The sequence below is a fragment of the Cydia fagiglandana genome, chromosome 20, assembly GCF_963556715.1.
Source record: "Cydia fagiglandana chromosome 20, ilCydFagi1.1, whole genome shotgun sequence".
NCBI classification, from domain to species: domain Eukaryota; kingdom Metazoa; phylum Arthropoda; class Insecta; order Lepidoptera; family Tortricidae; genus Cydia; species Cydia fagiglandana.
In genome coordinates, this window is record NC_085951.1 from 9,243,179 (window position 1) to 9,270,561 (window position 27,383).

At 39.0% G+C, this 27,383-nt stretch overlaps 1 protein-coding gene across 1 annotated transcript in view; it reads left to right on the top strand.

Moving 5' to 3' along the window:
* The window catches only part of LOC134674530 (cytochrome P450 4g15-like), an 80,229-nt gene that overhangs the window by 37,715 nt on the left and 15,131 nt on the right, over positions 1-27,383 (top strand). Inside the window, exon 2 of the mRNA XM_063532630.1 lies at positions 26,002-26,162. Coding sequence (XP_063388700.1) covers positions 26,003-26,162 — 160 coding nt within the window. The 5' untranslated portion in view covers position 26,002. The remainder of the gene's footprint in view (positions 1-26,001; positions 26,163-27,383) is intronic.

Here is a 27,383-nt window from a genome sequence, read left to right on the forward strand (position 1 = left end):
GACGTACGTGTCGCGCTGTACGGGTTCCAAAGTCGGGCGCCTTCGGCGCCCTCATACTAAAAGAATCTGGCGTAGCCCGACAACGTGGCGCGCTGCACGCGGTCCAAAGCCAGGCGACTTCGACTTTCTCATACTAAAGGAGACGTACGTGACACGTTGTATGGTTACCAAAGCCGGGCGCCTTCGGCGCCCTCATACTCAAAGAGTCGGGCGTAGCCCAATGAACTTGACACACTGTGCGTGTTCCAAAGCCGGGCGCCTCCGGCGCCCTCATACTCAGAGCGTCGGGCGTAACGTACGCGTTTCAAAGCTGGGCGTCTTCGGTGCCCTCATACTAAAAGAGTCGGGCGTAGACCGACGTACGTGACACGCTGTACGCTTGCCAAAGTTGGGCGCCGAAGGCGCCCTCATACTAAAAGTGTCGGGCGTAGTCCGACGTACGTAATACGCTGTACGCGTTCCAAAGCCGGGCGCCTCCCTCATACTCAAAGCGTCGGGCGTAACCCGACGTACGTGACACGCTGTACGCTTGCCAAAGTTGGGAGCCGAAGGCACCATCATACTCAAAGCATCAGGCTAAGCCCGACGCACGTGGCGCGCTGAATGCGGTCCAAAGCTAGGTGACTTCGACTTTCTCATACTAAAAGAGTCGGGCGTAGTCGGACTATTACAAATCGCGCTCTAAAAAGTATGAAACAATAAGGTAGAGTTATTTTAAGAAATTATCATGCAGGAAATTATATATGTTATAATTTTTTGAGTAAAAAAATACAGCGTAATGTAATTTATTATTTTTTATATATTTAGCAGCTTACTGACACAAACCGAATTCCACGCGGGCGGAGCCGCGGGCACAGCTAGTATTAACATAATGCTATTACACACTTTGGTGGTCCGGTTTTAATGACCGCCGCGCCCTCGCCCTAAGCCATAACGGGGTCTACGTAAGTACCATTACACGTGAAACGTCATATATTATTGCTGGTGACTGTACAGAGATATGATTATAATGAGTACTGCCAATCTTCGTATAAGGGCGCATGACTTATTTTTGTTCTAGGTGACGCTATGCAATTTGGAGAAATACTTATATATTTACCCAAAAAATTACAACCGGAGCTCTATTTTCTTTAACTGTCTGTCAATTTCATGAACCATGGCCCTTCAGCGAAGGACCAGTTTTACACACGCAAATATTAATCATGCATTTGTACATTAAGTGTACATTAAGTGTCACCATGTCACCAGTTACATTTGAGCAATTTCAAATTTGCCTCGAGAGGTCACTACCTAATAGTGCACTTATCAAAGTAATTGGAGTCACTTTGCATTACGCTGGTAGTATTGTGCATTACCTGCAGTTTTCAGTGCACTCGCTCTACCAAGAATCAGTAGCTTCGTGTCTTTAAGTAGCTTGCGGTCTCTTACTAACTTGATATGTATGTATGTCTATACATATGTACCTAGTGATATAATTTGTGTAACATTGTAAATAATGTTGTCAATGTCTAAAACTGCTTAGGAAAAAGAAGTCGCAGAATGTATGGGCTCCTATGGGCTATATTTTCACGACTCTTCTCTTTCCGCACAAACTATAGTTGTTATGTTTTCCGAAGTATTTTTTTTTCACTGCACCCACATTCGAGAATTTCTGTTTTGCCCTATGGTTGACAGGTAGAGAATGCCTTAAGGCATTAAGTCCGCCATATGTACTTATTTTTTTTATTGTGCAATAAATTTTAACTGAAATATATGCATTATAAAAAATAAGTTCAAAAACTAAAACCCGACTACTGCAAATCGCGCTCTAAAAAGTATGAAACAAGATAGAATTCTTATCTAAAATTATCAAGCAGGAAATATTATAAATGTTACCATTGTTTTATATAAAAATACAACGTAATATAATTTACTGAATTTTTTATATATTTACTGACATTCAGAGGATCGCCGTGGTCGTATGCCACATTACTTTTTAGTTTATAATCGTGGCATACGACCACGGCGATCCTCTGAATCTCTGTAAATATATAAAAAATTAAGTAAATTATATTACGTTGTATTTTTATATAAAACAATGGTAACATTTATAATATTTCCTGCTTGATAATTTTAGATAAGAATTCTATCTTGTTTCATACTTTTTAGAGCGCGATTTGCAGTAGTCGGGTTTTAGTTTTTGAACTTATTTTTTATTTAATTAATTTTGGGGTCATGATTTCGTTACTAAGTTTTTGAAGTCACTTTATATTTTACTTTTGCGAGGGCGTCCTCAGTACAGAAATGCACGCAGAGCGCCGCCTATATCGGGCTACGCCCGACTCCTTTAGTGCCTATGAGGGCGCCGATAGCGGCCGTCTTTGGAACGCGTACGTCGGGCTACGCCCGACTCTTTTAGTATGAGGGCGCCGAAGGCGCCCGGCCTTGGAACGCGTACGTCGGGCTCCGCCCAACTCTTTTAGTATGAGGGCGCCGAAGGCGCCCGGCATTGGAACGCGTATGTCGGGCTACGCCCGACTCTTTTAGTATAAGGGCGCCGAAGGCGCCCGGCTCTGGAACGCGTACGTCGGGCTCCGCCCGACTCTTTTGATATGAGGGCGCCGAAGGCGCCCGGCTCTGGAACCCGTATGTCGGGCTACGCCCGACTCTTTTAGTATGAGGGCGCCGAAGGTGCCCGGCTTCGGAACGCGTATGTCGGGCTACGCCCGACACTTTTAGTATGAGGGCGCCGAGGGCGCCCGACTTTGCGACGCGTACGTCGGGCTCCGCCCGACTCTTTTAGTATGAGGGCGCCTTCGGCGCCCGGCATTGGAACGCGTATGTCGGGCTACGCCCGACTCTTTTAGTATGAGGGCGCCGAATGCGCCCGGCTCTGGAACGCGTACGTCGGGCTCCGCCCGACTCTTTTAGTATGAGGGCGCCGAAGGCGCCCGGCTCTGGAACGCGTACGTCGGGCTCCGCCCGACTCTTTTAATATGAGGGCGCCGAAGGCGCCCGGCTCTGGAACGCGTATGTCGGGGTACGCCCGACTCTTTTAGTATGAGGGCGCCGAAGGCGCCCGGCTTCGGAACGCGTATGTCGGGCTACGCCCGACACTTTTAGTATGAGGGCGCCGAGGGCGCCCGGCTTTGGAACGCGTACGTCGGGCTCCGCCCGACTCTTTTAGTATGAGGGCGCCGTAGGCGCCCGGCTTTGCATCGCGTACGTCGGGCTCCGCCCGACTCTTTTAATATGAGGGTGCCGAAGGCGCCCGGCTTCGGAACGCGTATGTCGGGCTACGCCCGACACTTTTAGTATGAGGGCGCCGAGGGCGCCCGACTTTGCGACGCGTACGTCGGGCTCCGCCCGACTCTTTTAGTATGAGGGCGCCGAAGGCGCCCGGCATTGGAACGCGTATGTCGGGCTACGCCCGACTCTTTTAGTATGAGGGCGCCGAAGGCGCCCGGCTCTGGAACGCGTACGTCGGGCTCCGCCCGACTCTTTTAGTATGAAGGCGCCGAAGGCGCCCGGCATTGGAACGCGTATGTCCGGCTACGGGTGTGTAATGATTAATATAATTATAAAAAAACTATCATACATTTGTTATAACGCCATTTGATATATTATTGTATGTTATAATGTAATTTTTATCATACGTTTCCTTTAATATATTGTGATTTCATCTAAATTGTCATGATATAATGCCTAATGTGATATAATTTTCAAATATTATAAAGACATGTTTTATAATAACATTTGTTGTATTATTTATTTATTTATTTATTTATTTATGTTATGGAGATCCAACAGCTATCTATACAGAGTATGCCACATTAATAAGAGATGGAAAGCCAATTACAGGATCACACATGTAGCTACAGATTGTACATTCAAATTTACTTGAATGAAAAGTGTCGACGCTCGGACACAGCAACACACAACATAGGAGTTTTTTCTTTTTTTTTACAGTAAATATTAAGTACAATCCAAAAATGACAATATTTAAAAAAAAACACCTACAATCAGAAATACAATAGAAAAGTAGCAAACAAATACTTATTACACATGCTCAATCAAAACATTTTAGCGTCAAATAATGTTTAACCAAAGGTATCTTACAATTAAATACATCTATATCTAATTGGTTTGCCAGATTGTTTAAAGCTCTACTCGCACGCGACAAGAAACTATTTTGTCTGTATTTAGACGATGAAAATTTAACGAATTTAGTATGAGGGCGCCGAGGGCGCCCGGTTTTGGAACGCGTACGTCGGGCTCCGCCCGACTCTTTTAGCGTAGCCCGACGTACGCGTTTCAGTACTAAAAGAGTCGGGCGTAGCTCGACATATACGTTCCAAAGCCGGGCGCCTTCGGCGCCCTCATACTAAAAGAGTCGGGCGGAGCCCGACGTACGCGTTCCAAAGCCGGGCGCCTTCGGCACCCTCATACTAAAAGAGTCGGGCGGAGCCCGACGTACGCGTTGCAAAGCCGGGCGCCTTCGGCGCCCCCATACTAAAAGTTTCGGGCGTAGTCCGACGTACGCGTTCCAAAGCCGGGCGCCTTTAGCGTCCTCATACTAAATGAGTCGGGCGTAGCCCGACATACGCGTTCCAAAGCCGGGCGCCTTCGGCGCCCTCATACTAAAAGAATCGGGCGTAGCCCGACATACGCATTCCAAAGCCGGGAGCCTTCGGCGCCCTCATACTACAAGAGTCGGGCGTAGCCCGACATACGCGTTCCAAAGCCGGGCGCCTTTAGCGCCCCCATACTAAAAGAGTCGGGTGTAGCCCGACATACGCGTTCCGAAGCCGGGTGCCTTCGGCGCCCTCATACTAAAAGAATCGGGCGTAGCCCGACATACGCATTCCAAAGCCGGGAGCCTTCGGCGCCCTCATACTAAAAGAGTCGGGCGTAGCTCGACGTACGCGTTCAAAAGCCGGGCGCCTTTAGCGCCCTCATACTAAAAGAGTCGGGCGGAGCCCGACGTACGCGTTGCAAAGCCGGGCTCATAATAAAAGTGTCGGGCGTAGCCCGACGTACGCGTTCCAAAGCCGGGCGCCTTCGGCGCCCTTATACTAAATGAGTCGGGCGGAGCCCGACGTACGCGATGCAAAGCCAGGCACCTTCGGCGCCCCCATACTAAAAGTGTCGGGAGTAGCCCGACGTACGCGTTCTAAAGCCGGGCGCCTTTAGCGTCCTCAAACTAAAAGAGTCGGGCGTAGCCCGACATACGTGTTCCAAAGCCGGGTGCCTTCGGCGCCCTCATACTAAAAGAATCGGGCGTAGCCCGACATACGCATTCCAAAGCCGGGCGCCTTCGGCGCCCTCATACTAAAAGAGTCGGGCGTAGCCCGACGTACGCGTTCCAAAGACGGCCGCTATCGGCGCCCTCATAGGCGCTAAAGGAGTCGGGCGTAGCCCGATATAGGCGGCGCTCTGCGTGCATTTCTGTACTGAGGACGCCCTCGCAAAAGTAATATAAAGTGACTTCAAAAAGTTAGTAACGAAATCATGACCCCAACATTAATTAAATAAAAAATAAGTTCAAAAACTAAAACCCGACTACTGCAAATCGCGCTCTAAAAAGTATGAAACTAGATAGCAATATATATAGGTTTCTTATCTAAAATTATCAAGCAGGAAATATTATAAATGTTACCACTGTTTTATATATTGACGAGCCACAAAAACGCAAGCCCAGAATTGTAGTTATCGGAGTGCCCGCGGACATGCAAGAACCTGAAGTCCTGAAGTGCATATACCATCAAAACTTAGCCGATAAATTACAAGATTGGTCGCTCGAAAAATTTATGGCTTCCACTAAGCTAAGTCACAAATCCGGAAAAAAGGACGCCGAGACCTGTAATTATATAATTGAAGTTTCTGGAGTAATACGCAAGGCCCTAATTACGAACGACAGAGTTTTTGTGAATTGGTCATCGTGCCATGTTAGGGATTTCACCTTGGTTAAGCGGTGCTTCAAATGTCAGCTTTACAATCATGCAGCGAAGACCTGCAAAATGGATACTAACATCTGCGGCCACTGCGGCGAAGCGGGTCACTCATTCAAGGAATGCACAAAAAAGGACGAAGCCCCAAAATGTGCAACATGCTCGCACTACAAAAAACAATGCAACCACCAAACAGGTGACGCTGCATGCCCAGCTAGACAAATGGCCGAAAAAAGGTATTTAAACTCCATAGATTATGATGGCGCCTAGGAGCGCCAACTTTTCACATATTTTTATAGCACTTCTTGTTTTCTTTAGTTTAACTACCTATGAATAATAGCATATTCTCTGAGCTAGATAGTTTCTCTGTATCAGAGTCCAAAGCATGCGATGTCGAAACATGTAAACAACATATTCGACTCTGTCGAAGTCCTTTATCAATTCTAACACAAAACATACGCAGCATTTCTAAAAATTTTGATAATTTTAATGTGTTTCAACAAAGACTGGATATTACTTGTGATATCATTGTCTTGACTGAATGTTGGATTGGTACCCATACCAATCTCCCAAATATGCTCGGCTACAGTTCGTATAGCACTATATCTAATTATAACCAAAATGACGGGGTTGTAGTTTATGTAAAAAATAATTTAAATATCACAGTTGTCGGACCCCATATACTAGATTGTAATCGGCTCTTAATTAAAATCGGATCAGATACGGCAATACTAGCCCTTTATAGACCCCCTTCCTTTAGAGATATTAGTAATTTTATCAAATCCCTAGATGAAAATTTAAGTCAATTATCATCCTTTAAAAATATAGTATTGATAGGAGATATTAATATTAACATTCTACCTGAAAGCAGCGAAACGTCTTTGACAGCCCAAAGCTACCTTAACCTATGTTCTTTCCACGGCTTACTCCCAGCACACACGCTTCCTACACACCAAAGCGGGTCATGCCTAGATCATATTATGGTAAAATCAAATTTTTAGGCATTAGCACTTGTTACTAACTCTACAGTGACCGACCACAGAGCTGCCCTACTAACCCTCTATCGTAAATCACGTAATACATGCACGCGCACGCAATTTGTCAATAAATTAAATATTAACAAACTTGGAGATGATTTACGCAATATTGACTTAGGCCCAGTTTATAATTATGCTGATGCAGAAAATAGTATGCTGTACTTGATTAAAAATGTCCAACAAGCAATCTTACTTAACACCAATAAGACACGTCTTAATAGCAAGAATTATAACAAAAAACCATGGATTACCCCGGGATTACTTCGATCTATGAGACACAGGGATAAACTACACTTAAAAGCTAAAGCGAACCCAGACAATCTTATATTGCAATTGTCGTATAAAAGATATCGTAATTTTTGTAACAACTTACTGAAAAACGTTAAAACACACTACGACAAAACACAGCTGGAAACTGCTGGAAAAAACAGTAAATTAGTATGGAAATATCTTAGAAACGTAACACACACAGCAAAGCAACGTGAGTCATCTGCAAGTTTGTTGCAAGTAGGTCCGTCCAAATTGTTGGCTGCAAATAACACAAATGAGTTTTTCGTTAACATAGGCAAAAACCTGGCTGAAAAGGTCCCGGGACTTCAGGGCGATTCGTCGTCACCCCTTTTAAGAATACTATCCGAAACAAACAAATCTTCCAAATCATTTGTGTTACTTAATACGGATGAAGCTGAGGTTGAAAGAATTATCATGACCTTAAAAGAAGATTCCGCGGCTGGTTGGGATATCATCTCGAACAAAATAATAAAGACCTTCAGACACATCCTGGTTCCACCGCTAATACACATTTTTCAAAAGTGCATCTCTGAAGGAATATTCCCGAAATGTCTGAAGAAATCCATTGTAATCCCTATCTATAAATATGGTAGCAAAGCTGAAGTAACAAATTATAGACCGATTTCTCTGTTACCAGCAATCTCAAAAATCCTAGAAAATATTATTAATAATAGACTTATACAATATCTGGAGAAGCATGCATTATTGGCAAAGACACAGTTTGGTTTTAGGCCAAAGTTATCAACCGCAGATGCTGTACACGAATTGACTGACTATTTAGTTCAGGAATTAGACAAGGGAAACAAGACAATTGGAATCTTCTTGGACCTCGCAAAAGCTTTTGACACTGTTTCTACTTCCACTTTACTGCACAAACTTGAAGCACTAGGTATTAGAGGAACACAGCTCAAATTAATCGCGAGCTACCTAGACGGACGTACTCAATGCGTAAAAATAGATAACACTATCAGTTCCGATTTAGAAAATACAGCTTTTGGCTTGCCGCAAGGCAGCGTATTGGCCTCGACCTTATTTTTAATTTATATTAATGACCTATGCAATCTAAAAATAGATAGTGGCAAAATCATTTCCTATGCAGATGACACTGCCCTACTTTTTTCCGCAAAGTCAATAAACGAGGTCTACGAGTACGCACAACGCGGATTTAATGCTGTAACTAACTGGCTTAAACTTCACCTACTAACACTGAATTCTGACAAAACGAAGTTTATAAGATTTTCCATGCGGAAAACAGAGCCGGACGCACATAACATCAAACTTTACGCACATAACTGTAAGGAAAAATCGAATAATCTCTGTTCATGTCAATCTCTAGCTAGTACTGACAAAATTAAGTATTTGGGAGTCATGACAGATGAAACCCTCTCCTTCAAAAATCACATTGAAACATTGTGCAATAGAGTTCGAAAGTTAATGTTTGTTTTCAAAAAACTTCGTTCAATCGCTGACCCAAATTTAATCAAGCAAGTATATTTTGCACTATGTCAATCGATACTAACTTACTGCATTTCTTCCTGGGGTGGCACAGCGAAAACTACACTCCTAACCCTAGAAAGAGCCCAGAGAGCCTTACTAAAGGTAGCTACCTCCCGGCCCTTCTTATACCCTACTGACCTCCTTTATAAATCATGTGAAGTACTAACAGTTCGTCAATTATATATATTAAGCACAACACTAAAGCAGCACGCCAGAACTCCTTTCAACTCTGAATATAGATATAAAAGGCGCAAAGATATTATATGTATCCAAACAGTACAAAGAAAACACATTTTTTCATCTAGATTTTTTGTCTTTTTGGGCCCATTTTTGTACAACAGGCTAAATGCAATACTAGACTTATACCCACAAAGCTATGCGTGTTGTAAGAACACACTACGACGCGCCCTTCAAAAAATTACGTACGATGATACAGAGAACCTACTAATAGTCGTAAAATGATTACCTAATTCTGTTCAGAGTTTTTTAATACCTAAGAACCTACTTCTTTGTTAAGGTGATATACAGTTGTTTTGTGTAATAAATATAGTTCATAATTAAGTGAATAATTAAAAATAAATAAATTTAATATTGTCCTTCGCTGCCTGAAACACAGGGAATCCTAGTTCAGGCATCTGTAAACCACGTGTCTCTATGTAAATTCTTAGTCTTTAAGAACAATCATTGTACCATACTTTTCTCAATAAATTATTTGTATTTGTATACAAATACAACGTAATATAATTTACTGATTTTTTTATATATTTACAGAGATTCAGAGGATCGCCGTGGTCGTATGCCACGATTATAAACTTAAAAGTAATGTGGCATACGACCACGGCGATCCTCTGAATGTCTGTAAATATATAAAAAATCTGTAAATTATATTACGTTGTATTTTTATATAAAGAAATGGTAACATTTATAATATTTCCTGCTTGATAATTTTAGATAAGAATTCTATCTTGTTTCATACTTTTTAGAGCGCGATTTGCAGTAGTCGGGTTTTAGTATTTGAACTTATTTTTTATTATTATAGTAATATCTAAATCATGAAACGTTGCATGTAGGATTTCATCAGACATTCAATAAGTGCCTTATGCGGATTTATGGACATATAATAGGTAAATGTTAGGTGCGTATTTTTTACATGGTTAATGCAAGTAACTGACGGTCTTTACACCGTTATACAACCGGCTGACGGTTTTTTTTAATAGCATCTCAACTATCATCTGGCCAAGTATCAATCGGGAGACGATGATTGATGATGATTTTAAGTTCTTTAAAGTTTCAGGTTACTATATAAAGTTGGATGGGAACGGTATCAATGAAACCAATAGACTTTATCAATGTCTTATAAAAACAATATTTTAATTTATTATCAAAATATGGATCAAAAAATGTGAATAAATGATTTGACATATTAATCATTTATTTACATACAATATATATCCTTGGTACAATGCCTCAGGGGCCTATTTTAGATTGAAGCTAGTTAATAATTTCGTTTAGTATAAATAATTTAAGTAAGTTAATTCAAAAAGTTAAAAAAAAACAATATAATAACATTTATAACATTTCTATCAGGGTAACTTACCTCTGTTGATTTTATTTACGTACGTCAGAACGTCTACAAACTTGTGGTACAGTCAACGGTAAAAATATGGGTGTAGACAACTAGAGATGCACCGCATATCCGGTTACTATCCGGTATCCGGCCTATCCGGCCCACTATTTAATATCCGGCCGGATACCGGATAGTAATTTTGCTTGATTTTGGAGTCAACAAATTGGATTTAAGAAACCGTCATGGTCATAATCGTACTCGTTTATTATTTTAAAACATTTTAAACATTCCACTATTGCACGCGCACTCATTGTCGAACCTAGAAATGAGTCCACGCGAACTTTCACTACGAAACAGATCAAAGCCTGCACAATGCGCACCTGAAAAACCGAAATGTAGGTATAATTTCGCCGGCCGGATACCGGATATCCGGCCGACGATCAGTCCGAATATCCGGTATCCGGTATCCGGCCAAACAACTATCCGTTGCATCTCTATAGACAACTTACTCAAAAATATGTCCCATAGTTCTTACTTCACTGATATAAGAGTTATGGGACATATTTTTGAGATGATTTGTATACCCATATTTTTACCGTTGACTGTACAAATCAGGAATTGATAATAAATATGAAAATCAGTGTCAAACACACGCCATATCTATGCAAAAAAGCTTTTGATTGGTAGCAAATTTCCTTTCCAATAGGCTGTTATCGGTTTACATATCCAGAATGAATTTCAACTGTAGGTAACATATGACAAGGTCTAAAATACAATGACAAAATTATGAGACATATGCTCTAATAACCATTAAACCTAGAGTAGTTCGCCTCGAACTGTAAAAACGCAAAAGATATCCGATAAATCTAGTTTTATTAAAACTTACTCAACTAACGTAACCAGAATGAAATGGGGGCTAAGTTCAATGCCATGTAAAAACATGGTTATTTAATATTTATATATGTCATTGTAGTCAATATTAATGTTGTTTTTAACGATCTTTACAATATAGGGCTAGATTTAATATGATCTATTTATTTTGTTATTTAATATCTGTTTTAATAAATTTGATCTATACAATTATATTCACCTATAAAGATAATTCATTATAGTATACATAAGGTGGCCAGTTATTGAAACATTATACTATAATGAATTCTCTTTATAGGTGAATAGAATACATTTTTGGTTTTGGCAGTTACTAAAAGTGGCCATGCAGTTACTGGCGAATTACTTACTTGGTTGGCGCGGTGACCCAAAATGAGTCTTGGAAATGAATTAGAGCCTCACTAGATATGAAAGTAAAGATATGTGATGTTCCACTGCAAAAGGTACCTTATGGTGACTGGCGCCGCGATTCGGGAAATTAATTAGAGATTCACTAGATATGAAATAGTGAAGATATGTGACGTTCCACGGAAAAAGGTACCGAATAGCGGCTGGCGCTTACGTCGCATAGCGCCGCAATAATATTGGAGCGGCATTAATAATAGCGTAAGCGCCAACCGCCATAAGGTACCTTTACCCGTGGGACCTCACATAACTTTACTATATCGTATCTAGTTAATCTCTAATTCATTTCCCGAATCGCGCCGTTCGCCTCCAACACAAGAGCACGCCACTTTGATCGGTCCAGAGCGGTATCCCGCCAGCTTTACCCTATATAATAGATTATGAGATAGATCTAATCAGTCAACGTGTTTACCCCACCCCACATGCAACTATTTGCAGCCCAAACGTATGTATAAGGGACCCACTGATTAACAGTCCGCCAGACGGTATCGGGGCCTGTCAGTTGTTCGGAACTGTAAAAATTTTGTTCTAAAGAGACCCACTGAATTACAGTCCGCCGGACGGTATCGGCCTGTCGATTAGAACAAAATTTTGACAGTTCCGTACAACTGACAGGCCGATACCGTCCGGCGGACTGTTAATCAGTGGGCTTTCCGTGCATTTTTCCGTGCAGGGGAAACGGGACTGCCCTGGAAGCTTTTTTACATCAGTATTTAAGTACTACTACCTCCAATTATAATTTTCATACCATCAAGTTCATGTTTAAATACTGACAACTTAAATTGCTATGGGCTCGATTCGGATTTTGAAATAGACATCTATTAGATATCTTTTAGACATCACTAAGATACGATAACGATATGTTTAAGATCTAACCTGTCAAATTTGACATTTGCGCTATTCTGGAGATACTCTTGAACGATTTCCACAGGATATGAGTATGACTTAGAGATCCAATTCACATCTAATAGATATCTTACGCTATCTAACGTAAAAGTGACTTTGGTTGCCCGAATTGCGCTGCAAAAGAGAACTAGTTGATATCTAAACTATAACGTATCTAGAATGGGTCGAGTACGTGTCGTCTCTTGTGAATATCTTGAAGTTCGAATACGGCAGTATTTAACAAACATGAGATATAATTGACGTAGTAGATGGCACATTATAACACTTACAAGAACCCAAAGTGCACTTGCATAAGTGCAAAGTCTAACTATTTGATTCTCGGTTTTCATACATTTATTTTGCTTTGCGTCATTAAAACAAGTCCGTTGGATTACGTTATATACAGCAACAAAAGGATGTTTTAAGTTATTGTAGCTATAAGCTACAATCTTCTAAGCTTATATATGGCATTATCTACGAAAAGGGACCTTATTGTCGATGGCGCTTATGCCGCACAGCGTCGCGCGACCAGGGGCCTATTTCTCGTACGTTACAAGTTCACAAGTCTACAAGCTTACATTTAAAATTTCATGGTACAAGTGTGTTTTAATTCTGTTTCTCGTAGAAATGATTACTACAAGTGCCACAAGGCGGCTGTATAAAGTTAGAAAATAGGTTTGTTTACTATGCAAAAAGGAAATGCATTATAAATGTTATCTTAATGTCAATGTCACTGTTATGCATCATAATCTTAATAAGAGGAAAATAAAATATGCTAAGCTAACGCCTTGGTCAATACATAAATTTTATTATATATATTTCTTGTGCCAAAATGAAAATATACGACACTTTATTGAATTTAAGTGACAATCAATCTCATCAACTCTTCCTCAACAAAATGGCTGACTTGTGTTGTTGGAATATACAAGCGTATAATAATACAAGTAGTAATGAAAAGCGTTTCTCAAAATTATCAATTACAAGTGTAAAATCAAACTCAGTTTCGTCAGTCACTCTATGAATGTTTACAAGCTTCAGGGTGGGTCAGTTTTTTTTTATAATACGGGTGAATTCGTTACAAAATTATTATGTTATGGGTCATTTACTGGTTCTTTCCCAATGATAATAATTTCATAGGAATGAGTTTACTGTTTTTTTTTGGAGAATAAAAGCTAAATTTAAATAATATTACTGTTTTTAACGAAGTGCATTCAAAACTTACACGTTTGAGATCTTAAAAATGCAATATCTTCATTTATTTATTAATCGATTTTTACCAAAAATGCATATTAGCAGTTTATAGAGACTCCTCATTATTTCGTGATAAGTCACAAGTTACAAGTATAAAGTACAGCTTTTGAGAAACGAAATTACTATTTTAGTATATAATATCTACTAGTGTTTGACAACTTGTGAAACAACAACACTTGTGAAAACTCTTTTATCCCCGCTCTTGTAACAATTAGACATTTACGTGAAACGGAAACTTGTAAAAAATATTGAAATACAAGCGTTACCATAGATACACACTTGTATTACAAGACTTGTAACGTACGAGAAATAGGCCCCAGGGGTGCGAAACTCCTGAGATCGGTCAAACTCGGCTCCGCTCGGCTCAGCATTGCTCCGAGCAATTATTAGGGTTGGCACCACTTGACTTCCTTTTGCGTGCACGACCACAGATAAGATAATCACTTGATTTTTGACAACCCTAAATAGCCGAAAGGGATAGTGTTATATATTAGAAAGGGCCAGCATGATTCGACCCTGAAGCGCACTTCGGTTCTGTAGGAAGCTTCCTTTCTGTACGGTAGTACTATTATTTATTCTGTGGCGCGACATTTGTATTTCTATCGGAGCATTAGTTAGGTACCAATGCCGTAAGCGCCAGCGACAATAAGGTCCATTTTCACAGATAACGTCACATATGGCATGCTTCTTGAATCTTACGCCAAACTCGGCACTGTCCTTTAAGAATATAATGTATCATTTCGATCTGATAATTTATCAGTGATAAAATATTTCAAGCATCTAAATTGTTGACCTCTTTACCTTTTCTTCTTCTTCATCGCGTTATCCCGGCATTTTACCACGGCTCATGGGAGCCTGAGGTCCGCTTGTTAATTAATCCCAAGAATTGACGTAAGAACTCGTTTTTACAAAAGCGACTGCCATCTGACCTTCCAACGCAAAGGGGAAACTGGACCTTATTGGGATTAGTCCGGTTTCCTCACGATTTTTCCCTTCACCGAAAAGCTTCAATGATAGTTCGTACTAATCGTACATAAGTTCCGAAAAACTCATTGGTACGAGCCGGGTTTGAACCCACGACCTCCGGATTGAAACTCGCACGCTCTTACCGCTAGGCCACCCGCGCTTTTTGTTTACCTCTCCGTGAGATTTAATAAATTAAGCTTTTAAATATTTATCTCACGACTTCGGCTTTTTACAAAACTTTGAAATATAGGTATACGTGACGCATAACAAACGTGATAGTTATTAGGCTCCGTTTTATAAACATGTTATTATGCTTAGCACGTTTATAATGGGTGAATTGACCTCGACTTTATAGTGTCGTGGAGAAAAATGTCGCAATGTAATGTCTGAGATCAGTGATGGCGTTTTTCCTTCTTCATCTTAGAGGATATAACCAAACGGAGACACCTTTTCTGTAATTTTCGGTACAAAACAATCTGCCGATTTTCGCGGGGGAGGAGCACGTCAAGTGTATACGCAACGTCAGATAGCCATGTCAGATAAACGTCAGTCCATACAATGTGTATGACCATTGGCCAACAATGGCCATCTATTTTCGACAGTGGCGAACGCCCTGTTAATGGCCACTCCGTTTGGTTATGTCTTCTAAGTTCTTTGCAGATAAACATGATAGGTACTTACATTCTGGTGTACTCGTGGCATAAAAACGACGTTAAATAGAATTATAAACTGGTTTATAAACGAATTACCATTAAGGCGACACAGTCCATTTCCAACGACAGCAGCACTACCATTCATTTTACTATGGAAATTGACAATAACTCTGACGCGTTTCGTACTAGTAGTGCACCTGCGGTCAGAAATGGAATGTTACCATTAGGTTTAGCCATGTAGAGTAAGGCATTGCCGAGCAGCGGCAGCGCCGGCGGGCCGGGCACGCATGCCGTCAACTTCAGAGGGCCTACCGCGAACCACGTTCGAAGTGTGTTCTCCCTGTCACACTTACGTACAAATTTACAAGGGCGACAGAGAGGCAATACGTCGAACGTGGTTCGCGGTAAGCCCTCAGGTCTTCAGCCGCCGCGGCCCCGGTTGCGCTCGCGCCGCCTCAGCCACAGCAGCATTGCCGCCATCACCATTCCTAGTGCGGCTATACTGGTCCACGCCATTATTGTCTGAAACTCAACAATGTTTATTAGTGCTCCGTATAAAACTTTGCACGCAGCACTTCGGTTAAATGACGTCTCGCCGGCTGTTTGACGCCGAGCTTAGGACAACTATAGCAACTAGCTCTTATGGCTCCTCTACAAGATAGGCCAACGGCCGGCCACTCCAAGGGACGCATTTATGCGTTATAGGGAGCAAATGATATTGCGATCTCATTCTACCGCATGGCTGCGTCCCTTGGAGTGGCCGGTGTTGGCCCATCGTGTAGAGGAGCCATTATACCTAATGTAAATAAGTGAAAGATAAACGAATAAATATATTATGCACTACATAAAAGATGGAGGACATTATTTAAATTTTTCGTGCTGAGTTGAAGTTGCGGAATATTATGAGATGATCACGCTGGCTATCATTAAGGTTCAACGAACACGTATAGTTTATATAAGTATGTGACGTCAAGGGTCATATGGCGGACGGCGCTTACGCAATTATTAACGCCGCTCCAATACTATTGCGGTGCTATATGCGACGTAAGCGACAGCCGCCATAAGGTACCTTTTCCGTGGCATGTCACATATAGTTTTGTTTTATTAATGCATTTATGTCAATGACCCTTAGCTTGCAATATTAACATAATGCTATTATACACTTTGGTGATCCGGTTTTAATGACCGCCGCGCCCTCGCCCTAAGCCATAACGGGGTCTACGTAATCTTCCGTTGAATGATGCATCATTCAACTCTCTTGTTTCGTCATTATTTTAGTTGCATAAAATTAGGTTTCAGGTATTTATAGTTTTATCCGTTTCCCAATATGTCAGAAAAGTGTATATTTATTACTTAAAGCGAAAACAAGTGTTTTTATTTGTTTTACGGATCATGTTTTGGTGCATGCTTCACCAGTCGCTCCAAAATGCGTTGAGGTGTGCATCGAAGCGACGAGTGGTGCAATAAAACTTTCCCCATCAGTATCTAGGACACAGAGGTACAATTTAATAAGCTACTAAAAATTTGTTTTTACTGGCAGTGAGGAGTCTAATGTCCCAATTTTTCTATTAATCGGCCATCTATGTCCATTGTTTTATGAGTTTGTAATGGAATAGTGTGTTTTCTTTGAAGTAATGATATTGTTACATCCATATTTATTCTGGGGAATTTTAATTTTACCATTCTCTCGTGTTGCACCAAACCAGATATCACCAGTGAAAGCTTTCATAAAATGTGACGTCACACGTAAGCTCAAGCGTAAGCGCCAACCACCATAGTTACCCAACTATGGTGGTTGGCGCTTACGCTATTATTAACGCCGCTCCAATACTATTGCGGTGCTATATGTGATCTAAGCGACAGCCGCCATAAGATAACTTTTCCCGTGGCACGTCACAAATTTCACGAAAACCCTTATAGGGATAAGTTCGCCTTTGTACTTCCATTACTGTAATTTATTTTTGTAAACCTGTGTTGTGTACAATAAAGTGATTACTACTACTACTACTACTAAAACGCATTAACAACTCCGTTTTATAATCCATATATTTCAGTTAAAATTTATTGCACAATAAAAAAAAATAAGTACATATGGCGGACTTAATGCCTTAAGGCATTCTCTACCTGTCAACCATAGGGCAAAACAGAAATTCTCGAATGTGGGTGCAGTGAAAAAAAAAAACTTCGGAAATTAGTATTATTATAATTAGTATTATTATTATATTAGTTAGTATTACGATACCTTGTCAAAATGGAGAGACTTGTGTGTTTAGAAGAAGCCACACTTTTCAATATACGCGTACTCACTCGTCATCCGCAAATTACTCGAATCCCGTAAAATAAAAAGACGCAACGCTTGAAGATCTAATCAAGATGACGTTGTTTTATGACACAGTTTCTATGGCCACCTCCTGTGTCCATCATCAGATCAGCTCGAAGGTACCTACCAAATATTGCATTGATACCCAACTTACATAATTATGTACTTATGTGAAGTTTAAGCTCAAATGAATAATGGGAATTGGGTTTTATTTAGTTTACGAAAGTAAGAAGAGCAAGTTTACGAAAAATCACGTGACTATTTCATTTTCCTCCGTATAGGCAAAAGGGGAGTTGGGTGAGCGGGACGGAGTAAGCTTCTTACCAACAATTTACATAGTTAATTTTAGTTTTGTATTCATTTTATAACACTTATTTTACAATAAATGAGTTTTCTCCCCCATTGACGAATGTACTGTATGAAAACTCAGATAAATCATGTATTTTATGCGAAGTGAAAGGACTACACATAATTGTGTACAAATGCATGATTAATATTTGCATGTGTAAAACTGGTCCTTCGCTGAAGGGCCATGGTTCATGAAATTGACAGACAGTTAAAGAAAATAGAGCTCCGGTTGTAATTTTTTGGGTAAATATATAAGTATTTCTCCAAATTGCATAGCGTCACCTAGAACAATAATAAGGCATGCACCCTTATACGAAGATTGGCAGTAGTTGTTATAATCATATATTTGTACAGTCACCTGCAATAATATGTGACGTTTCACTGGTAATGGTACCTTATGTCGTATTATCAGCGCCGCTCCAATACTATTGCGGTGTTATATACGACCGGTCTGGCCTAGTGGGTAGTGACCCTGCCTGCGAAGCCGATGGTCCTGGGTTCGAATCCCAGTAAGGGCATTTATTTGTGTGATGAACATTAATATTTGTTCCTGAGTCATGGGTGTTTTCTATGTATATAAGTATGTATTTATCTATGTAAGTATGTATATCGTCGCCTAGCACCCATAGTACAAGCTTTGCTTAGTTTGGGGCTAGGTTGATCTGTGTAAGATGTCCCCAATATTTATATATTTATATATATGCGACGTAAGCGACAGCCCCCATAAGTTACCTTATCCCGTGGCATGTCACATTAGAAGAAATTTATTCAGAAAACGCTTAAATTTAGGTATTACATGAGACAACAGAACTAATTTATTATTAAACGTCACTGAAAAGGTCTCCACTCAGCGTAATGTCAAGATACCATCTAAGGATCTCGACGCTGGTCTTCCATTATGTTCCTTGAAGGCCGCCAAAATATGTGACACGCTCTTATGGCTCTACAATAAAATCGTATCAGATATTTTTCAGAGCTTCGTTGTGTTACATATTATTGCAGGTGACTGTACTTAGGATATAGGTAAACCCAGTTTACTGCATAATATACCGCAACAAAGTTTACAATATAATTGAGGGGTACCTACTGGCTGGTTTTACGATTTACCCGTGTTAAAAACAAGTGGTAAAGTAATTATAAGTCATTAAAAGTATAGGATTTATAGTCATAAGCAGCGCAAGCAAGCGTGCGAGCAGGCAGAAGGGTGTCTAACTCTGAATATTTACAAATAATTTATAAACTACGAGTTTTTTATACTGACATACATTTTTCAAATTCACATTTAAGCGTCCATTAAACAAAACAGGTGGGTGATTCTTAAATAATGTCCAGAAAGTTTTTTTGGAAATATTTTTCACATATTGTTACATATTATTATATCAAAAGTACATACAAAAATGAAATTTTTTGATGCATATGGTGAAGCTTAAAACCCTCAGACAAGGTAAATAAAATTAGTACATAAACACGGTTGTGACAAAGTGTGACATTTCCCTCAGTCGTGACATTTCGGTATTTTGGCGGCCAACTCGACTATTTTGATTTATACCATGTGTGGCCTGTAATATGAGCAAAAAATTAAACTGTAGGCTGTTACTTCCCAACATTTCTTCAGCGACTTTTAAAAATAACTTGTGGTTTGATTTTTCATACACTTTAAAATTTATTCTAAGGCGCAATGTATTGCGAAGTTTGTTATGTTTAAGACGTGACAAGCAACGTCAATCACAATTATATGGCGTAGCGATGGCATCCATTGAAGATAATATTTATTTTCTATGAAAAATAGGTACTCTAAATACTTCACAATTTTTAAAAGTTGTTGAACTAAAGTGTCACCGTTTAAGGAGTACAATCTATGTTTTAATTATTTGCTCGTGTTACAGGCCACACCCGGTATAATAATTTTAAGTATTAACTTACTACTAGTAGGACTCCTATGACTACGACAAACCTAATAACAGCTCATACGTTGAAATCTGTCAAATTATAAAGGCTGTAGAGCGTGACAAAGAATTCGATACACATCATACATACATATAAGCGAAACCCTTTTTTTGGCTTTGGCAGTCGGGCAATAATAGTTAATGATCTGTAGCTAATAAAAATCCATTTCTGAAGAGTGCTTGTGCCTATAACATAATCAAACGAATTATGAATTTCACGACCGCGAGTCTATGTGTCACGAACGTGGACTCAAAAGTCCGTGGTGGTGACAGATTTTGGAAAACTAGAGGTAGATTGATATAGAATTTACTTATTTTCTTAAAAATACATATATGTTATTCTTACATGCAACACAAAAAATGCATAAGAATAAGAATTACCCAGGTACTCATCACTACAAGACTAAAGGTGACAGTCCATTTCCAACGACAGCTATACTGCTGTTCATTTTACTATGGAAATTAACAATAACACCGACGCGTTCAGTACCAGTAGTGCAGATGCGGTCAGAAATGGAATGTTACCATAAAGCTTCAAATTTATTATTCCTGTTGAATATTATAATTAATTGCAAAAATATTTGTTCAAAGATATATTATACTTCTAATTTACTGTGATGTGATTGATATATGTACGTCATATAAAATAACCGTACAAGTAACAATAATAATAAATTGTTCACTTGGCTATTATATCAGGCATTGAGGCTTAATAATACTTGCAATTAAATCGGGACCAGTCTGACTTAGTAGGTACGTACCTAGCCAACCTTTTTAATGACTAGTTAGGGTTCCGTAGCCAAATGGCAAAAAACGGAACCCTTATAGATTCGTCATGTCTGTCCGTCTGTCCGTGTATATCACAGCCACTTTATTCCGAAACTATAAGAACTATACTGTTGAAACTTGGTAAGTAGATGTATTCAGTGTGTGAACCGCATTAAGATTTTCACACAAAAATAGAAAACAAACAATAAATTTTGGGGGTTCCCCATATTTAGAACAGAAATTCAAAAAAAATTTTTTTTCATTAAACCCATACGTGTATCTAGGGATAGGTCATCAAAAATGATATTAGAAACCGCATAGCGCCGCAAGCGCCAACCGCTATTCGGTACCTTTTTTCCGTGGAACGTCACATATCTTCACTATTTCATATCTAGTGAATCTCTAATTAATTTCCCGAATCGCGGCGCCAGTCACCATAAGGTACCTTTTGCAGTGGAACATCACATATCTTTACTTTTATATCTAGTGAGGCTCTAATTCATTTCCAAGACTCATTTTGGGTCACCGCGCCAACCAAGTAAGTAATTCGCCAGTAACTGCATGGCCACTTTTATTAACTGCCAAAACCAAAAATGTATTCTATTCACCTATAAAGAGAATTCATTATAGTATAATGTTTCAATAACTGGCCACCTTATGTATACTAAAATGAATTCTCTTTATAGGTGAATATAATTTTATTGTATAGATCATTTTTTTTAAGCAGATATTAAATAACAAAATAAATAGATCATAAATCTAGCCCTATATTGTATAGATCGTTAAAAACAACATTAATATTGACTACATATATAAATATTAAATAACCATGTTTTATATGACATTGAACTTAGCCCCCATTTCATTCTGAACGCAAAAGATATCCGATAAATCTAGTTTTATCGGATATCTTTTGCGTTTTTACAGTTCGAGGCAAACTACTCTAGGTTTAATGGTTATTAGAGCATATGTCTCATAATTTTGTCATTGTATTTTAGACCTTGTCATATGTTACCTACAGTTGAAATTCATTCTGGATATGTAAACCGATAACAGCCTATTGGAAAGGAAAGTTGCTACCAATCAAAAGCTTTTTTGCATAGATATGGCGTGTGTTTGACACTGATTTTCATATTTATTATCAATTCCTGATTTGTACAGTCAACGGTAAAAATATGGGTGTACAAATAATCTCAAAAATATGTCCCATAACTCTTATGTCAGTGAAGTAAGAACTATGGGACATATTTTTGAGTAAGTTGTCTACACCCATATTTTTACCGTTGACTTTACCACAAGTTTGTAGACGTTCTGACGTACGAAAACACGTATTAAAAATATTGAAACATTTACTAACTTCTGCGAAAATAAAATCAACAGAGGTACCCTGATAGAAATGTTATAAATGTTATTATATTGTTTTTTAATTTTTTGAATTAACTTACTTAAATCATTTATACTAAACGAAATTATTAACTAGCTTCAATCTAAAATAGGCCCCTGAGGCATTGTACCAAGGATATATATTGTATGTAAATAAATGATTAATATGTCAAATCATTTATTCACATTTTTTGATCCATATTTTGATAATAAATTAAAATATTGTTTTTATAAGAGGTTGATAAAGTCTATTGGTTTCATTGATACCGTTCCCATCCAACTTTATATAGTAACCTGAAACTTTAAAGAACTTAAAATCATCATCAATCATCGTCTCCCGATTGATACTTGGCCAGATGATAGTTGAGATGCTATTAAAAAAAACTGTCAGCCGATTGTATAACGGTGGAAAGACCGTCAGTTACTTGCATTAACCATGTAAAAAATACGCACCTAACCTTTACCTATTATATGTCCATAAATCCGCATAAGGCACTTATTGAATGTCTGATGAAATCCTACATGCAACGTTTCATGATTTAGATATTAGGTACTATAATAAAAAGGTACAGCGCTTATTTTTTTAGGTTTTTATTTTATTTATAATAACGTGTAGACTATCTTCTGACAAACTATTAAACGGGAGGCGATGACATTTATTTTATTTTTTACATGTTTCGGTGGCTTCCATTCCTCAACCCACCAACGGAGTGCCAGCTGACGCAGTCCATGACATGAGTCAGCAGGCGGAGTCCATGAGGGATCTTCATACATAGCCGTTAACCAATATACGAGCTATCGAATGGTCATATATATCTGTTCGTGGCTCGGGGTCCATAATTGCTCTGCTCTTACTAGAGCGAGATATATCTATTTTTATACAATTTAAAATAGAATAGATTAGATTTATTTACGTCTCATCATGGTTGCTTACATAATTCAGAGAAAAGGAATTTGAATGGACGAAAAGAGGACACCTTCCCAGCTTGATGCCACGGCAAGCCGTAGCGCTCATTTTCGATAGGGATCTAACTTGCATGCTTGCTTACAACTTAAGTAAGACTATCATTATTGAAAAAGACAAAAAAATATTTATTTTATTCTGTTTTTAGTATTTGTTGTTATAGCGGCAACAGAAATACATCATCTGTGAAAGTTTCAACTGTCTAGAAATCACGGTTCGTGAGATACAGCCCGGTGACAGACGGACGGACGGACGGACGGACAGCGAAGTCTTAGTAATAGGGTCACGTTTGACCCTTTGGGTACGGAACCCTAAAAAAAGACAAAAATTACAATTAAAAACAAGCAACACAAACAGAAAAACCAAACAACAATTTAAGGACGAGGAATTGACTTTCTAATTAGTTGTTATACCTTTTCATGCAAAATAACTGATTATTGCACAATGAAAGAAAATTAAGTTTATGTATGTCGGGAATTGTGGGCGTATCATACTATCGGCAGCACATCAAAACCTTCAATCGTGGATGACGAGGGCCTTCAATGAAATACGATGTTCGACTCACAATCTTTACTGCACAAAACTTATTACAAATCACAGCACGCGATACGTTCTTATCTTACGCAAACCAGTGGATTAGACCCTGGAACCACCACAGACGTCATCTTCTCCCGATCGTTCTCATCTTGCTCCCTCTCAAGATTGATTGACAGCATAACTTCAATTCTTCTGGACTTCAATTGTTTTTAACAGCGCACTCTATGACGTCTTGGTGGAACTGTGTCGAACGCCACTCAGGTGTACGTAACACCCTAGTTTGCTCTATTTGTCAAGGTTTGCGTGATAAAACGCCTCTTGAAGGCGAAAGATGGCACATTTCAGTCATTCTCCGACATGTATTTATTTGTGACAATTTGGCCTTTACAATTACATTGTTGCGATATGCACTAAGTAATTTAAAGAAAATACATTTTAAGCTCATTTATGCCTCAGATATTCTATAAAGTATCAATTCAAAGCAGGCAGTCATACATTTTTTTGTAAGAATATGCAGCGGATTGGAATCTGTGACGATTTCCATAGATAATTAATTATGGCCAAAGTCAAAAATAAAAAAAGTAAAAAAAATACTGACATAATTTGACGCTTAAAAAGTATTTATCTGGGAGGCTTTGCTCGAAAAACATATAACAACTCAAAAATGCGCGTTTTCCCAGAGGTGAGACCTGATGGATAGATCGATTTTTCTGCCCCAAAAACCGCCATATACCAAATTTCAAATATATATATATATATATATATATATATATATATATATATGGGGACTATAGCCCGAGCCCTCTCGCGCATGAGAGGAGACCTGTGCCCAGCAGTGGGACATATTATAGGCTGAGATGATGATGATGTATATATATATATATATATACAAGAATAAATCGGTTAAAGGTATAAGATTAGATAGATGAATAAGTAGGTATAATATTTCGTCCCTGAATTATACGTATGAAAATGATATTATAACTTGCCCTAGTTGCTAGGATGAAAATATATAGCATAGATTGGACCTGGGGAGCCGGGTCTCCCCCCCTCCCCTCTTTACGTACGATCCTACGACTTTTTTAGATTTTTGAGAAAGTTGCGTTCGGCGCTCGAGGCCTCAAACGAAGGTCAACATCATACTGCTGTATTCGAACTTCGAGATATTCACAAGAGACGACACGTACTAGATCCATTCTAGATACGTTATAGTTTAGATATCAACTAGTTCTCTTTTGCAGCGCAATTCGGGCTATCAATGTCACTTTTAAGTTAGATTTTGTTAGATATCTATTAGATATGAATTTGATCTCTAAGTCATATCCTGTGGAAATCGTTCAAGAGTATCTCCAGAATCGCGCAAATGTCAAATTTGACAGGTTAGATCTTAAACATATCGTTATCGTATCTTGGTGATGTCTAAAAGATATCTAATAGATATATATTTCAAAATCCGAATCGGGCCCATAAACAAGTTTGCAAAATATCAGATTCGCAAATGCTAATTCTATAAAGTTACTGTAGTCATCTATTATAAGTTCAACCTCGAACAAGTTCGCATATGTACGGATTTTAAAAACATTTAAATAATAATAGCTACCAAAAACCAGTTACCAAACCAGTTAAAAAATAGTTACCAAATTTTACGACGAGAAAGTATTAACAGGTGAGTTAGCAAATACGGATATAATTATATTATATTGAATTATTTTAATTAAATAAATGCTTAGATAAATAAATTCATTTATATGCGACCAACTTGGATCAATATAATATAGTTGTCAGTGACAGATTTTATTTTGAGGCTAGTGTTAGTATAATATACATAATTATTTACTGCCTAGCTAATTAAAATATTACAATTCTTATTTCTACTAAATAAGCAAATAAATAAGCAGATTTTCTACAAAAACCAGTTTAAAGAAAATCTGCCCACCTTTTATTTATTCCAATAAAAACTTTCGGGGTTCCGTACCCGAAGGGTAAACACGGGACCCTATTACTAAGACTCCTCTGTCCGTTACGGGACCCTATTACTAAAACTCCACTATGTCTGTTACCAGGCTGTATCTTTTCAACCGTGATAAATGTGTGAGCTAGACATTGAAATTTTCACAGATGATGTATTTCTATTTCTGTTGCCGCTATAACAACAAATACTAAAAACAGATTAAAATAAATGTGGGGCTCCCATATAACAAACGTGATTTATTAAATTTATTTTTGATATTTTTTGCGTAATGAGTCCGAGTGGCAAAAGACAGGGGAGGCCTTTGCCCAGCAGAGGGACACAGTATAGGCTATTAAAAAAAAATGAGGCCGACACGGATTTGGCCGGTTTAGTCAATATTTTTTCTGTTTACAGAATGATCTGGTTCGTCGCCCTCGTGCTATCAGTTGTGTCACTTTACTGGATAAGATGGCGGATTAAAAACAAACAATTGCTGCATATTTCCGATCAGCTCCCTGGTCCTCCTACGATACCGATCTTGGGTAACGCATTACAAATAGTGGGCCCTCCTGAAGGTAAGATTATTTCCTGTCCAACCTTAGAAAATACGTAGTATTTACTGAAATTTATGATGATATCATCATCATCATCATCTCAGCCTATATATGTCCTACTGCTGACAGGCCTCCTCTCGAGCGCGAGAGGGCTTGGGCTATAGTCCCCAGTTATGATGATATATTACTAGAATACCGGTTTTTTTTTGCCTATTAGTTGGATAACTAAGGTTCTTTGAATCTGCTGATATGCAATTTTCTTGGAACTTTTTATCACTAAGCACACAACTCATTTCTCCACATTCTCACACTTACACATTCTAATACGAAACCTTTCTCGGGTTTAAATTATGAATACATGGGAGCCTTGGGTCCGCTTGGCAACTAGGCCTTGTTGGAATTAGTCCGGTTTCGTCATACGCTCTTACCGCTATACTAGGTCACCTGCCTGCGCTCCCAAAAATACCGCTTCTAAAAATCAACATCACACCATGATACATGGTACCTCAAAAATAGACACAGAGAGTTATATTTACAAACAATAAACCTTGTCTTTCACTGTGCATTGTGCGTGATCTCTAAATGGCTCATTATAGAAACTTTCAGTGTGACCCGTTTACCGTATATGTCTGACCATGGGGCTAATTCCAGATCTTGATTTTACTCGCTAAACTGAGCTACTTTTACTATGGGACCAACCCTAAAATCGGGGATTTTTTTGGCTTTTCCGTAGAAAACGACGACATCTCTTCAGCCAAAATGTATGGAAAAGTAAAAAAAAAATTGGGATTTCGGGGTTGGTGCCATAATAAAAGTACCTCAGTTTAGCGAGTAGAATCGAGCCCTGGATTTAAAGCCCCATGGGCAGTAACACTCTGTATGTCGATTTTGCAGGAATAATTCATACGTATGAACCAATTTCAACAACTTCTTTATATTTGAAAGTAATTATTTAATATGACGTAATTTCTATAATAATAAACAAATTCTGTTAAATTGCGAATTTAGTTTGGAAATGTGTTTTGGTAGGTAACCAAAAACAATTAAGATAGATATGAAACTGCGTTTTTGCAGTGTCTAAAGGGGCCCACTGATTACCAGTCCGCCGGACGATATCAGCCTGTCAGTTGACCGCAAAAGGCCACACACTAACAGTTTTCTGTCAGTTTTCGGCCTGACGACTTACACGAACTGATCGTGTGTGGCCGCCTGACGATTCCAGTCAGCGCCGACAGATATCCG